Here is a 15,734-nt window from a genome sequence, read left to right on the forward strand (position 1 = left end):
TGTCATTATAAACCATTCATATGCCCAAGTACTTGTCAGATACAGAACAAAAGTGTGATGGTTGCCAGGCTGAGAAAGAGTGTAGATTTCAGAACTGCCTTTCTCCTGCCAACAGCAATAATATTTGAGAGAAAGAATAAGCAAGTTCATTGTTCCCACCATCTTTGTTACAATTACAAGAGAATTAAGTGAAATGAAAATGGAAGAATTTGAGAGCAACACTACAGAGAGGTAAGCTTCTATTCTTTCAATTACTTGTCAGGGGACTTTCAAAAATATAATAAGTGACTTTTTATCTTCGTTAGGTGTCTGTGTCTCAAATACAACCCAGGCTTTCCTAGGGCTTGCCTACACTGGAAAAATACATTATGTTAATTGATTAACATGTAATGCTTAATATAACAGTCAGTATAAACAAAGACCAAGGCTTTGACATTTTTGTTGTTGTTGACCCAAGGTAACCCAGCTGCCAAACATGACAGTTCTTGTCTACACTAAGTGGTTTGTATCACCTTAATTAATGTGTTCTAACACCATGTATTTTTGCAATACAGATTAGTCCTTTAGGGCATTTATTATGTACATTTAATTTTCTGTCTCGCCTATCTTGAATTTGCAGATATGTGCTCCTTCTCCCCTCCCCCTTCTATCCTGAAGCCACTATCACTGAAAATTGAAGAGGCTTTGTAGGCATTCTCATTTCTTGCTTCAACTTATAAACTGAAAGCTGAATCAAATATACTATTTGTTTATGTTCCTTGGTAGTGCTGTTCTTATAAAGTTGATCTTTTAATTCAGGAACTGCTAGTTCTGCATATAAAAGTATCATCAAATGCTAGGTAATTGAAGCTTTTGCAAAAATATTGCAGATTGTACAACTAGGCAGTCTCTTGGTCAACTTACAGAGCCTATTCCCAGCCACAGGAAGGCACTTTGCAGCATTTTCCCAAAATCTATTTTATCTATTTTGTTTGACATAGAAAAGCCTTGTCCTTACAAGAAAATAAAGGGGGGGAGGTGGGGGGGGGAAGGAAAAAACAATAAAGCAAAAAAAAAAAGTAGACAAAACCATTCATTAAACATTGAGGTTAAAAGATCAAGTTTATCTGGACTGTAGCAACTGACAACTCATGCTGCACACATATTATTTTATTACAAAATGCCATTATTTTGTAATAAATCAAGTTCCACAGCACAACTGAAACTATGAGAAATCCTAAATTATTAGGACATGTTGCATATAAAATGCTGTTTGGCTACATATCACTGATTCTTTTCAGCATCTTCTGAAGGGCCTTTGCCCGTCCAGCACTCACTGCAGTCTGAAAAGACTATTAGCTTTCTGATATACTCAGTTATATTAAGTGACTGAAGGTGTGCCTCACAGCCACACCAGCTCTCCTGTACTGTAACTTCACTGTCTGGAAATTCCTTTCTGAGACATAAGCAGCTAAAAAGAAAAATGCTGCATTTACATTCATTACCGCTTCTTTTTTTCTCCTAAAAAGATGGGTTAAATGATGTAATGCATGAGTTTTCTAGGGCTTTACATCTGTGGCTTGGTTATTTTACAGCCCAGCTAATGTGCTTCAGCCTAATAAATGTTGAGAGATATGATTCTTCTATACTCTGCTCCCGTAAGACCCCACTAAGGAGTCCTGCATCTAATCCTCAGCACGGGAGGATGTCAGGAAAGACATGGACCTCAGTACGAGAGAGATATGAAGTTCCTGGAGCAGGTCTAGCAGAGAGCTACAAAGTTGGTCAGGGACTGGAGCATCTCTCTTATTAAGAAAGGCCGAGAGAGTTGGGCCTGTTCAGCCTCAAGAGGAGGCACCTGAGTGTCACCAATGTCTATCTGTCTCTGAAGGGAGGGCGTCAAGAGGATGGAGCCAGGCTCTTGTCCGTGGTGCCAAGCAATAGAACAAGAGGCAACAAGCAGAAACTGATGCACAAAGGTTCCATCTGAACATGAGGAAAAACTTCTTTACTCTGTGGGTGACTGAGCACTGGAACAGGCTGCCCAGAGAGGGTGCGGTGCCTCCCTCACTGGAAATATTCAAGAACCATCTGGACACAATCCTGTGCCCCGTGCTCTGGGATGACCCTGCTTGAGCAGGGAGGCTGGACCAGATGACCCACTGTGCTTCCTTCCAACCTCTCCTGTTCTGTAATTCTGTGACCTGTCGGAGCAAGTTCAGAGGATTGACACCAACACGATGGGAGGGAACGGAGCACCTCTCCTGTGAAGAAAGACTGAGAGAGTTTGGATGGCTTAGCCGTGAGAAGGCTCCAGGGAGGCCATGAAGTTTTTCAGGGCGAGGGTGGTGAGACACCGGAACAGGTTTCCCAGAGCAGCCGTGGCCGCTCCATCCCTGGAAGCGCTCTTGGCCAGGCTGGACGGGGCTGTGAGCAGCGGGGTGTGGCGGTGGTGTCCCCGTGCACGGCGGGGCCCCGGGACGCCTCCATCTCCGCGCTCCCCGCCAGCGCACGGCAGCGCCGCGGGGGCGGGGCGAGGGGCGGGGCGAGCGCCCGGGCCCCGCCCCCTCCGCTCCCCGCCCGCCCGCCCGTCACGTGCGTTAGCGACAGGCGGCGGCGGCGCCCATTGGCGGAGGGGCGGGGGGGCGTGGCCGGCGGCCGGTCCGTCAGCTGCGCCGGGCCCTGACAACAAAGGGCTCCGCGGAGGCGGCGCGGGCGCGGCGCTGGGCTGACCGCGGTCTGGGTGAGTTCGCTTTGCGGGGAGCTGCGGGCACCGAGCGCGCTGCCGCTGTCCCGGGTGCGATGGTCTCCCGCGGTCCGAGCCGTGGAAAGCAGCGGCGGCGGCGGAGCCCCCGTTTTCCCGCGCGCCCATCCCGGCTTCTCTCCGCTGGGAAGCCGCCGAGGCCGGGGGCTTTTGATGTTTTCCCGGCTGTGGAGCAGCCGGTGGTCTCGTCCGTGCGTCCCCCGCCCGGCCCCGGGAGCGTAGCCGGGAGTGTGCGCAGCTGTGTCGGGCGAGCCCCGCGCCGCTGGGCGCGGCTGTGGAGCCTCCTGGCGGCGGCGGCGGAGCTGCGAGCGGGGGCGCGGGGGATCCGCCGCTCGGCTCTAACAGGGCTGCGCGGGGACTGGGGGCTGTCTTCTTTTGGTTGTGTTTTCTTTTTGCTTAGCACATACCCCATCTCCTTTGCTAGGTTAGATACAAAACAACAACAACAAAAAAAGGAAAAAATACTTTTTTTTATTGCGGTGATACTGTTTTGTTGACATTCATTGCATGCGTTATCTATAACAGCCTCTTAATCGTTACTGTAGCTGAGTCAGTTGTTCCCAGGCTTGTGTTTTCCTGCAGCTGACAGTTCCTGTCTGAGAACTCGAAAGCCTCTTCGGTCTCTGTCGTGTTTTCCTCCTCGGACGATGGCCCTTGATAAGAGCCTAACTTCTCTTTTGCTCTCTGACTTGCACAATAGCGCACAAGCGTGGTCTTTTTAAAGGCGTTTGTCCAGAGGGATGTCAAAGCATCAACCACTTTCTAAATGTGCCGTGGTTTTAAGCCCAGCTGGAGATGAAACCAGGACAAAATGATTCAGATGTTTTTTTGGATCCTTCTTGGGGTGCGGGAGGGGGAAAATGGGACAAACTGCTTTCGATCTGCAGGAAGTCATTTGCGGGTCAAAAGCTGAGGTTTGTTTAGCTCACAATCTCAGGAACAGCGATCTCTCTCTTACTTGTTAGAGGTTAATTATTTTATGTTGCTGTGATGCCTCTGTTGCTCTAGCCGTACTAGAGGAGTGTGAGCTCTCATCTTGCTCCACTCTGCGCACAGAACAAAAAGACAGTCTCTGTCTGAAGGTGCCTCCAGGCTTGATCTAGGAAGGAGGCAACACGTGTGTGGGAGTACAGGGAAAGCCAGTGCTGACCAGCAGCCACAGAATGGCTTACTAGTTAGCCTAAAGAAAAAACGAACTCATTTTTTCATAGGCTTGGTGCCAGGAGAGAGTTAGGGAAGGATGTGGAAGGTAACTGGAAAACTACAGACTTAAAGCTTTCACTTAGAGTTCATTTCCTTTTCCGTAGTAAGCTCTGCCTATAACTGAAGCACTCAAACCTTCTCAAGAAGGTGCTTAGGAACACTGTAGGTGCTGGCATTTAGTTAGGTAACCCATCCAGGGCTTAGTGACCTTAATGGTTAAAAATGTTTCCTGCTACTAACCACTGAAAGTTGAACTTTGCTGCAGTATAAAGCCACTTCTGCTTGCTCTAGGTATAAAAGAAGGCAACAAATGTTTGCCTCCTTCTTCACCTAAGTGACTACTGTTGTAATTTTTACCTTCCTTCTATTGAACTTTTCCATTTTAAAATTTTTGTTGATTTTCTTTAGACTTCTGATAATTTTTGTAGCTCTCTTTAGGATGTTTCATTTTCAACTGTGGTCCTTAAAAATAGACCTGTATCATTATTGCAGCTGAGCCTGTTGTTTCTAGTCTTGTGTTTTCATGCAGTCTGTCGTTTCTCTTGAGGAACAAGAGTGCATAACTTCTTGAGTTTCACTGTACCTTTTCATATTGCTCCTGAATACTGCTTTAAATTCTGCTCCTGTCCTTCTGTGCTGTCTGAATAAGGAGGAAGATGCATAAATGTCTACAGGAGCAATGCTGCATGGAGCAAGTGTTTGTTCTTACCTTGAACAAGTGGGTGATGGGGGCTGGTTTCCTGGGATGACACCGGAGGCCCAAATGGCTTTCTAGTGTGGCCTGAGAGTTCTAAGGTGAAGCAGGGTATACTGGCCTATATATAAATAATATTCTTTATGAGGTGTATCTTTTAAGCTCTTGATTTGTCTACTGTCATGTGTCTTGCTCCCTTTCTGAATGCAAGCATTCATACTGTCTTACAATATATTCTTTCAATATATTCTTTCCCATTTCATTATCAAACAGGTATTTAATCTGTAATAATTCTGACCTGCTGTGCTGATTCAAATATTGCTATGGGCAAAATAGCTTGTAGTTAAGTTAATGAACATTTTCCCCATAGTTTGTATTTTTTCACCTGCTTTAATGGCTTCTATTTATTGACTCATACATAAATATCAAAGGCTGTAAGTGTGCTGATCTGAAGTGCTTAAACATTCAGCTTTTTGGTACTAAGATTTTTCATCTTAACTGCCAGATGCAGAGGTCAGGCTTGTGGTGACCAATAAAGTGTAGATTTAGGGAAATTAATTGAGAAATAAGCACTGGGATTAGTTAAACACATCTGATACTTTTCCATGTTCCTTAGACTTAGGATACATGACTAGTTGGGTGGTTGCTGTGAAAATGATCTCACTGCTAACTCTGTGGTGTACTTTGAACCTGAAGACAGGATGTGCCTTGCTACTGTATTAACTTGTAGTCGATGGCCCTGAAATGTGTGTGGTGGGAGGGGGAAGAAACACTGTTTTGGGCTTCCTTGGAGCCGTCACAGGGCTCCTCTCGGTCAGCAGAGGAGATGAGCTGTCTGGAGCAGGAAACATGCCCTTGTCCTTGGTGTCTCTCTGACATGGAGGGAGCTGGGGGAGCGTAGACACAAGAGTCCTGTACAAGAATCCTCTCCTTCCTTAGGAGAAGGTGGGACTGAGGTGGTCAGCTGAACAGACCTTTTCTTGGGGAGGAGGTCTGAGATGAAGGCAGACAGCTCCCAGGAGAGACCTGGCATTGGATTTTTTTGTATGTATCTAGTTGGGGGGAATGGTGAATGCCAATGAAGCTGCCTCTCCTCTTTGGGGAAACGTGTTCACTGGTACTTCAGACTGCACTAACAAGGGGCTTTTAATATGTTTCCCTAGGGGTGTTACCTGTGGTTTTGTCATTAACGTCCTTGTCATTATTCTTTACAGGTTTCACGTAAACTGTTTACAAGTCATGCTTTTGCATGTCCTGTACCTAAGCTGATAAAGCATCTATGCACTTTAATCTCAAGTCTATGCCACTCTGCTAGTGTGAGCTGTGCCTTGAACCTTGGATATAAAGACCTACCTGCCAAAGTCTTGTTCCTGCCTTAGTAATGTTCCAGAGGTTGAATAACATGCTCATGGGAGAGATTGATAGCTTGTCCAGCCAAGAGCCAGAGTTCAGTGAGAAGGAAGATGACGAGTGGATTCTGGTTGACTTTATAGGTAAGATGTCTGTCAGACATAAGTTCTGCCTTTGTCTTGCTCTGGCTCTTGCTTGTCTTACTTCCATGTGAACAAACCAGTACCTTGGGGAACCTTTATCTGAGCAAAATCGGTGTGGGATTAAAGTGTAGGGTGTCTCCCAAACAAATGTTACATGTTGTGTAAATTGGTGAGGAGAAATGATGTCAGGTTTATAAACCTGACACAGGCTTCAGCAGAACCACTTGTACAAATGTATTTGACTTATTTTGCAATTATATAGCTTTACTGATAACAGTTGTTTGACATGTCTAACGTGGCTTGTCTGGGAGCTCCCTTTTCCCCTCCCCTGTTTTTAAAAAGTAAAAACTTATGTATGTGCTAACAGGGTGCTTTTTTTTTTCTTTCTTTTTTTTTTAATTTTTTTTTTCATATCCCATTTCTGGCTATGTGCAACTGTGTTGTTTTTGACCACCTGCGATCACCAACATCCACGGGTTCCTCTCCACTGCTGAATCGTCCCCTGCAGCAGACACTTGCACTAATTGCTCTGTGGAGGAAGCAGACATTGTTGAAGCATCGGCCACGGACAGCTCACCCGTCTTCTCTTGTTTATCGTCTCCCTTGGAACACTTGCCGGAGGCCAGCGAGTCCTGCTTCATCCAGTTTGAGTCATGTCCTATGGAGGAGAGCTGGTTTATTACCCCTCCCCCGTGTTTTACTGCAGGTGGATTAACCACTATCAAAGTGGAGACCAGTCCGATGGAGAACCTCTTAATAGAGCATCCCAGCATGTCTGTGTATGCTGTCCACAATACCTGTCACAGCCTTAATGAGACTGGATGTGGGGATGAGGAGCTTCACAGCCCAGGTAGTCCCAGGTATGTCTGAATTCTCTTGTCAAGTAGCTCCAGTGCTGAAAATATCTGGTTTCTACTTGGATCGGCTTAGACACTTAATACTGAATTTTCCAGCTTATTTCAGGGGCGGTGAATAAAGCATGAATACTACACAAGGTGTGTAGAGTGGTCAGGTGCCTGCCTGCTCAGAAAAATGTTATACAAATGGCCACGTCAGGAAACAGTTGGGTATGCATTTAGGCACTACAGTGGATATTTATGGAGCCTTATTACTCCCTTGCAGACTGTGTTCCAGTCCCGTGTAAACTGGTGGCAGTTAACTGTATAGCCAGTAATGTAGATATGAAAGCACTTTGCCCCCTTCACAGCTATGTGTGTTTTTCATAACTGCTAGTCAGTACTCTTTCAGTCACCTTGTGAGATGAAACACAGAATTTTAATTATCCTGACAGGGAAGTGGCTTGGGGTTTAGGTGTGAGGCTTCTTTGTTGGTGTTTTGTTTTTGTGGGGTCTTTTTTTCATTCCTCAACCTATTGATGGATCAGGACAGGATTAATTTACCCACAAGTGGCTTGTGGAGCAAAAGCAAACTGAAAGATTCCACCAAATTGAGCTCCCTCAATATGAAAATCTGTGCTGTAAACTTCTGCTTTTAGCAAAATAAGAAGTGCTTTTTGGTTTTGGGTCCTAAAAATCTCTCCCCATGGAGGAGATTGTAGAGGCGTGTTTGCTGTGCACTGACATTCTTTGGTGTTGATGTATACAGCTGTACCAGTATGGCATACATGGCTATGTGCAAGTAAAGTATTTCTTTGCCGTTATGACCCCACACTTGCCTGTGTTGTTCATTGGTTTTGAAATAATTGGGTGTTTTGTGAACCCTGGTTAGTAACAAAGACTGACTTTTCATACCATCTAGTTCCTAAGTTTAGAAACAGTGATACTAAAGAAAAAAATCACAGCATACTAAGCTTTGATATACAGGAAGAAATGAGTATAGCAGTTGAGTTGCTGTAGTTAGAGGCCTCTTGACTTGTCTGATTAGCCCCTTGCTATATTTAAGTTTTTAGTTCAAAGAAAACAGGTGATTTTGAGATGACATGCTGCTGTATAATATTGAAGTATAGCACTGATACTGTTGATCGTGGAGCAGGATTTGTATAATTATTTGGGGATGACAGTTTATGGTGTTAAGCATCAGGGGTGTAGCTTAAGTTAAATTGGGGGAACTATGAGCAGACCTTTAAAATGAGGATCTGAAGAAATCTGCAAGAGTGCTATAGGCTGCAAGGCATGCCCTAGCAAAAGACAGTAAGCCACTTTATCTAAAATACCAGTTTGCAGTGAATAGTAACGCTTAAAATTGGATACTGACTTTTCAGTCACTTGAACTGGGGATACTGATGTAAATTCATCCGGAGAAGAATCCTGTCTTGTGTTGTACAGTACAGTTAAGCTGCTTTAATGTGTGGGGAAGCTAGAGGTGTGCTCTTCAGCTGGTGTGTAATTAAGTTTCTTCACACTGAACTCTGCTGTTGTTTTGTCAGAGGACCTAGGCTCTTGTACAGGGTATTTTGTGTGACAGCTGGGATGAGACTTAAGTCTAAAGCTGATGTAGACTGCAGAATTTGGGAACATTGGTTACACTGATACTGCAGTAAGTTTCAAAAGCTGTTATGAAGTCTCTAGTGGTTTAATGGTTGGCCATTTAATATTGTAGGGCCAAGAAAAGCTGCTTAAGGCACGCTGGCACAGTAAGTACTACTGTTCTGGAACAGTGCTTTTTGTGTGATCAGGCTGCTAGCAACACTGCTTCCTCTAGAGCCTTGTCTGCCAAAGCAATACTGGTTTTAGGACTAACCTTTGTGCCAAATTATTACTTGATCAAGCCTAACTACATCTGCTTTAACAAGCCAAAATGCTAAGTGCAGAAAAATTACTGAAATAATTGGGTTGGGGGTCTGAAGTCTTTAATATTTCTTGTGAGGTGTGGTTCTGTAGCAGAATGAGTAGGACACTTCTGCTTTCTAGCAAAGTAGACACTGGAAGCGCAGCAGCAAATGTATGAAGTGATGGTCTGGCTTAAGACACAGCCCCTCTGAAATTCCATTTTGACAATATGATGGAGACTCATCAGCCTTGTTCTCTCAATACCTGGAGCTCACTTGTGCCAGCCTACCAAATGCACCTAAGGTACCAAAATGCTGCATTAAATGTGGCCGTTTAACTAATTCAAACCACCTCTGCTGTCCCAGTGTCACTTTATGATGACAAATAGAAGAGTGTTGGTTTGCAAACCATTGCTGGAAGGGTATTCAATAAGGAGGAGGAGGGGAGAAGAAGCTTACGTATCTTCAGCCAGCAAGTTTAAACCAGTTTTTCTCCTTTTGTGGAGGAAATCTCTTTTTTTCATTTTGAATTCCTCTCAAAGCAAAAGGACGTTGTATAAACTTCCCTATTTGTCAGATTAGTCATATTTTTCCATAACAAAACCACAACAGATTGTATTAACAGTTGCTGCCCTTTGCTAGCTAAGGGCATACTTAGGAAATACAGGTTGCAATAACTGTGGTGTGGCTTCCTGGCTCCTTAATAGCTTTCCCCAGAAACTTGCAGTTCCACCTCCAGCTCTGTTGGATGTACTAAGGGATCACTCCACATAGAAAATAGTAATATTTGCAGGTGCCCTCATGTAAATTAAACTGGTGTAATCTGCAAAGAATGTATTTACAAGGCACTGTGAATTGATTTGTGCTTGTTATTCACTTATTTTTTGCTTGATATTTCAAGTGCTAGGTTTAGGAATAAACAGGGGAAGACCAGTATGTCATATATGACTGTTCTGCAGTCTCTAGTCTTCAGTCAGTCATATCAAGCTACCCAAGGACCCAAAAGCAAGATTAGGATGTTTAAAATAAGAAAAAAAGTAGAAAGGAGGGGAGTATTCCCTTGATAACAAGGAGTATTTCCCTCTAGTGTGGAGTGGGAGGAGGCAAAAGAGCTTACTTTGTGTCAGGCACCTGCAGCCTCCCAGAGAAAGGCTGCGTAGGGTGTACCGTGGGCTTGGCAGACCTGACTTATGTCTATAGAGACATCATACAAGAATTGCAAGTTAAGCTTTTCCAAAAGAAACTTTATCACAAAGTCATACTAATGTTGAAAGACCGACTTCCCAAGAGAATTCTTGCTCATGCCTGGGCAAGTTCCTAAGCAGCAGCTTTCCTGGGCACCACTGACCGGTTGACAGCTGGTTGTTGGGCCCTGAGTGGGGAGAGAGAAGGCAAGAAACTCTGTTGCCACTGCTCTCACACCAGCTCTGGCACTCAGATTAGGGTTTTGCTTTGCTTTTAAAATGGTAAGGCTATTTTTAACCTTACTTTGGAAATTTCAGGAAATGCCAGTGATTGTTCTGTCAAGTAGGGAAGTCCTTTTTCAATATGTCAGTCGCTGCTTGCATAGGCTGCTGGTTTGTTTTTCACTAGTGCATGATGGAGCAAGGGTTTGCCAAAACTGCTGACTCACTGCTCATGAAATTTAGGGGCCTGGTTGAGGAACAAGCTTTCTAAGTTATTTTTCATGTGTGTCACAACTGCTCTACCTTTCCATTCCTTTGCATGAACATTGTTTGGATTTACTTGTGTGGCTGGCAATTGAAATGCACTTTTGTTAGTGTGCTTCCGTTTTCAGGCTGAACCACCTATGTTCAAGATGATTTTAAACCAAACTTTCCCTAGTGGATAACTCCCAAGTCTTCTAAAGCTGGAGCAGTGTGACACACATTGCCTTCTGGTTTTGCATCTTGGGCTTAGGGAGGTGGTGTGGGGGCGAAAGAGCACAGTAGAGAAGGACACTGAAAGTCCTAAGGCTGTTGTGGGGCCCTCACACAAAAAGTGATTTAGCAGCACTACACATTACTTACCAGTGTGGTAAGTAGCTTGACCTCACCTCAGCCCAAATCTCTGTCCAGTAGAATAAGGGTAGCCTTTTGAAATGCTGGATGTTGATGTCTGTGTTCTGCCCTTTATTTTGCTTGTCTTTCCAATGCACCTCAGTGGTAACTGATACCTGCTTGTTACATTTCTAGACTGGAGGCTCGAAATGAAACGGGACAGCGTGTTCACTGCTATGTCACGGCTCTTGCTACTAGTTCAACTTTTCTGGAAAAAAACAAGAGCTTTCGTCCTACCCACTGGATGAAAGAACATCATGAAAGACACTATCTCAACAGAAACAGTCTCCGTCGCCAAAACCTTACCAGGGATTGCCACTCTCGGCAAATCAAGCACAACGGACTGTTTGTTCACCAGCCTTGCCAGCGTCAGTTCAATTACTGATGGTTCTTGTGGTTTTAATCTATGGTCTAATTGTTTCTTAGGTTGCTCTTGTTTTCGTGTGTAAGTAAGTGTGGTCAATCTGAAGCCGATCATCAATCCCTCAAGCGCAATCGTAACTAGTGTTGCATTATTTTTAAAAGACTCATAAATCTCCAAACTTCTTGCATCAAGTTCTAAATGTTGATGTTAAATATCAATGTCTTGGAAGCCTATCAGTACGATAGTTTGTGTGCTGTTTTATGAACTATAATGTATAGATGGGTTCTTAGTTGGTATTTTAAAGAAACTTAACTGAGATGGAAATCAGTTACGTTTTGCATTAATCAAAATGGAGTTAGAAAATTTGAGGTTAGCCATGTGCTTTAATGACCAGTACTTGACAGCTTGTGTATCTGTCTGTATTCAGCATATATGATTACTTTCTAACAAGGAAATGCTATAGCTGCCAGTGGATATTACATAGCTGCGCTGAGCTGTTTCAAGAAGGACATCTCATCTAAACTCCTAAAACTTATTCGTGTTAGTGGAGTAGGTGTGCTGGGTGCTTGATGTGGATATTGAAAGAGGGTTAAGTCCCCCACCATATTGTTTCACTACAATATGGCACTATTGTTACAGATGTAGTACCTCACAGTGGAGTGGGAGGAAAGCTGAACCTTTGGGTGACGTGCAGATGCACAACACAGAGAACTGAACTGGGGTTTACTAGGTAAAGTTTGAGTTTCTCTAACTATTTCTGCCTTTGAAGCATGTGTTTCCCCTACCCTGTCTCATTTAATCTCTAGTCCAGTTAAAGGAAGAAGAGGCTGGATTGACTGTTCTTTTAATCCTCTCAGTAGTTGACTGCTCTTCAGAGAGGTCAGGCTGATAGACAGGTATTTCTGAGCTACAAATTGCTGTTAGATTGTCTCATATTTACAGGCTGAGAGTAGCTTGGAAGTAGCTAGAAGGAAGCTTTTATTCAAAGTTCTAATTTTCTCTTTCTCTCTATGAAAATGAAATCCAAGTTAATGGGGACTGGAAATGAAGGGCAGTGTGAGGCAGGGAGAAATGGATGCTGAGCTAAACACAGCAATAGCAGTGTATAAAAATTGATTAATCAGCCACGGTTGTTCTCCTAGCCCACAGGAGGCAGAAGGACTGGATAGCAATTCCATGGGCCAACAGGAAAGAAAAGCCATTTAAAACTATCAAGTAGATTTCTTAAAACACTGTGCAAGATGTTTTGGAAGTTGGCAAGCACTGCCAACTACAACTACAGGTAAAGTCCACCTGTTAACAAAAGCTATATTACACAGCCGTCAGTGGTATGCTGAACCCTGATAGATCAATCTGGGAGTAGATTAAATGAGTATGGAAGTAAGGAAGCAGAAATCTGCACTGAAAGAAGCGGGGCGGGGGGGGGGGTGTGCGGTAAAAGTAAGTTTATCTTCCTTTCTGCCAGTGCTTAATGTGACTTGCTGTTTTCCCTTGAGTTTAGTGCCTAGGGCATTACAGTGTTAACATTACACTCAGCTGTGTCTTCCAGTAGTCCTTACACAGAAGTTGGTATGAGGAGTCTTTGAAATCAGGCAAGGTCAATAACGTGAATTGTTCCAGACCTATGAAGTATTTAAATTCAGCCAAATGCTTCAATTTCACTGAAGCAGAGCCCCAACAATTCAAATTGACCTTGGTGTAGTGGTACTGTTGCATGTTCTGCAGCTGGAATTTGTAGAACCTACTTAGCATTCAGGGAACAGCATTTATAACCTATGTTTCACTGCAGATGTGCTGCTTTTCTGGGATTAGGATTGTCACAAAGGGATGTTGAAAATAATAAAATGTATAAAAGCAAGAGGTGCTTTCCTGGATACGCTAGATTTTTGGGGTTGGGTGGGGTTTTTTGTGGGTGTGTTTGTTTGTTTTTTGTTTGGTTTTTGGTTTTTTTTTTTTGACAAATTGAATTCACATGGACTCTGAAAGAAAACAGAATTGGTCACATCATGAGTTTCCAAAAGAGATATTTTGTTACTGCTCTATTAGCAGTATGTACCCATGTCCATACAACAGTTCTTATGTGGTCCAAATACTTTGCTTTATCTGCAAATAGCTGCAGTTCACCAGTCTCTTATCTATTCACAAGTACTCTTACTTGCCTGAGATTATCTATCTTTATCACTCCAACTTTGTGTCTAATTTAAACTTGCTTGTCCTCTTTCCTGCCAACTTTCTAGCTCAGGAAAATTCTTTCCTTTCCTTTATATAGAAGTAACTAGTTTCCTTCAGCTTTAATTTTCTTAAAGTGCAATGAAGGAAGATGGAGTCTCCACCTCCCTGTGTTGGAAGGAGTAAATAATCCCTTACCTCCTAATGGGGAGATGGAGCTGAGAGTATAAGGCTCCCAGGCATTAAAATGAGAGCCTTGGTCTGTTCTTCTCAGTAGGCAAGTAAATGCAACTTTAGACTGCTCCTAGAATTGGGAGATACTGATCTTTTTATACTGCATTACTAGATGACTTTCTGGTGATGAAAACCTATATCTTTCAGGATATAAACTATTTTGTTGCACAAAGCTGTGCTTCTCAATTTGTAATATTGGAAACCGTATTATTGTGTGAGATAGTACTACATCAATGGCTTTTTGTTAATTTGTTTTACATATTTATGTTGGTCTAGCCCTGTTTTGTGCCTGGAGCTATTGGGCAATTAGATTTGTTTTGGTTTTCTGTTTTAATAGTGAGCTGTGTGGCTTTTTATATGGGTTTTTTTTTTGAATTGTATTAAAGTGTGTGTTTTTTCTTGTAAAAGTGGAGGCCTTTTACTGTCTCATACTGATTGATATTCATGAATCTTGCTGAAATTGTATTTTCATATGCATTGGTCAATGGACAGATTTGCATTTTAAACTGTGCCTTCTACACAGCAAACTTGAAGATTCAAAAGGGACATTTCAGTTTGGATTAATACTGTACATCAGTCTATGCATATATGGCAGCTTCTCTCCAGAGCCACTTCTCTATTTGTAGCAGTCCTTTTGATATGGAAGAATGTGTGGCTCTTATTTTTAATAGTTTAACCTGAGCTGAAAACAGACAAAATACAGCACTTTGCCAAAAAAAAAGGTAGCATTGCTTAACCAGTGTGTATTTACTAAAGTGATCTTCTGTATTTTGTTTCCACAGTGTGTTCTGCGCACTGTGGGGAAACATGATCTTAACTCTCAATAAAAAATGGCCTATTAAAAATTGTCAGTCTGTTCTTTTATGCTACAGGTTAGTGAAGATCCAAATGCCTGAGCATCCTGTTCAGGTGGCAGGTGCAAGTACTGGGTGTCTCAATGCCTGCTCTAGCACAGCAGTTGCTCTGGGACTTGGTTTGCGTTGCTGATCAGGTGATAATGTTGCCCATCTCTGCTGACTGCTGCCTTTCATGATCAACATGCAGGAACTCCATAGGTGAACAGGACAGAGATAAAAAACATAAAATGTGCATGGGGTGGGGGGAATTTCTTCGGTATCTTGGCTGAACCTCTCTTGTTTCAGCTCATGCCCCACTGCCTATCACTTTCCTGCTGTGCATCACCACAGAAAAAAATCTGTATAGAAAGCTGCTGGTACAGGTAGCCTCTGAGGGGGCAGAGATCCTGTGCAGGTGCCTAGGGATGGGGTTAGGGAAGGCAAAGCAAAGCCACCTGCAGCTGAACTTGGCAAGGGATGTGGAGGACAACAGTCTTCCACAGATACACCAGCTGCAAAAGGAGGACCAGAGGAAGTGTGTGTCTGCTGCTAAGTGGAACAAGAATCCATGTGACAAAGGACATGGAAAAGGCTGAGATACTCCATGTCTTCTTTGCCTTGGGAACGCCACCCTTTGGGATTGCAGGGCCCTGGTGCCTGTGGGAAATGCTAAAGCAATGAAGATCGACCCTTGGATGAGAAGTTTCAAGGTAAGAAATGCTTAAATAAATGCACCATACAGTTTTATGGGATGTGCCCGTGACTGGTGAAGGAGCTGGGTGATGTCTTTGTGAAGCTGTTCTTAATTATCTGAAAGGATTTGCCAATGAACAGGATTCCTGAGGAGAAAAGCAAGTGTCTTTCCTATCCTCAAGGCAGACAAGAAGATACAGGGGAACAAGACTGTTGCCTTGATGTCTGGGAAGGTAATGGAGCAAATAGTCCTGGAAATCATTTCCAAAATTAACAAAAAGGTGATTAGTAGTAGTCAGAATGGACTTATGGAAGGAAAAGCCTGCCTGACAACTGGATAGCCTTCTACAGTGCTGAGCCTTAGATGCCTGGCTCTGTGGATGAGGGGAGAGTGGTGGATGTTGTTAATCTTGCCCTTATCAAGGTTTTTGACACGGTTCTCCATAACATCTTCCCAAAGCAATGAATTATGGACTGTGTGAAGCAGATGGTGAGCAGTTGTGTTGAGCGGGCTGAA

General features: G+C 43.5%; 1 protein-coding gene across 4 annotated transcripts; it reads left to right on the forward strand.

Annotated features, from left to right (window-relative positions):
* Nucleotides 1-2,621: 2,621 nt before the first annotated feature.
* Nucleotides 2,622-14,533, forward strand: TP53INP1 (tumor protein p53 inducible nuclear protein 1). Of its 4 annotated transcripts, none has more exons than XM_040077235.2 (5): nucleotides 2,622-2,722; nucleotides 5,855-6,133; nucleotides 6,642-6,993; nucleotides 8,693-8,726; nucleotides 11,057-14,533. In XM_040077235.2, the coding sequence occupies exons 2-5, from the start codon at nucleotides 6,022-6,024 to the stop codon at nucleotides 11,072-11,074; spliced, it is 516 nt and encodes a 171-aa protein (XP_039933169.1). In that variant the 5' UTR covers nucleotides 2,622-2,722; nucleotides 5,855-6,021; the 3' UTR covers nucleotides 11,075-14,533. The 4 variants fall into 4 exon arrangements, with proteins under 4 accessions (XP_039933169.1, XP_039933141.1, XP_039933159.1 ...); XM_040077225.1 differs by having other exon boundaries at nucleotides 2,637-2,722; nucleotides 6,645-6,993; nucleotides 11,057-11,211; XM_040077207.2 differs by lacking the exon at nucleotides 8,693-8,726.
* Nucleotides 14,534-15,734: the final 1,201 nt, after the last annotated feature.

The sequence above is a fragment of the Hirundo rustica genome, chromosome 1, assembly GCF_015227805.2.
Source record: "Hirundo rustica isolate bHirRus1 chromosome 1, bHirRus1.pri.v3, whole genome shotgun sequence".
In the NCBI taxonomy this organism is placed as follows: Eukaryota; Metazoa; Chordata; class Aves; order Passeriformes; family Hirundinidae; genus Hirundo; species Hirundo rustica.

Excerpts from the sequence above, each read along its gene's own strand:
- TP53INP1 (XM_040077207.2), top strand. The coding sequence starts at position 6,022 with ATGTTCCAGAGGTTGAATAACATGCTCATGGGAGAGATTGATAGCTTG. Across the intron at positions 6,134-6,641 it reads GATTCTGGTTGACTTTATAG|CAGACACTTGCACTAATTGC; the intron begins GTAAGATGTCTG and ends CGTCCCCTGCAG. Across the intron at positions 6,994-11,056 it reads CACAGCCCAGGTAGTCCCAG|ACTGGAGGCTCGAAATGAAA; the intron begins GTATGTCTGAAT and ends TTACATTTCTAG.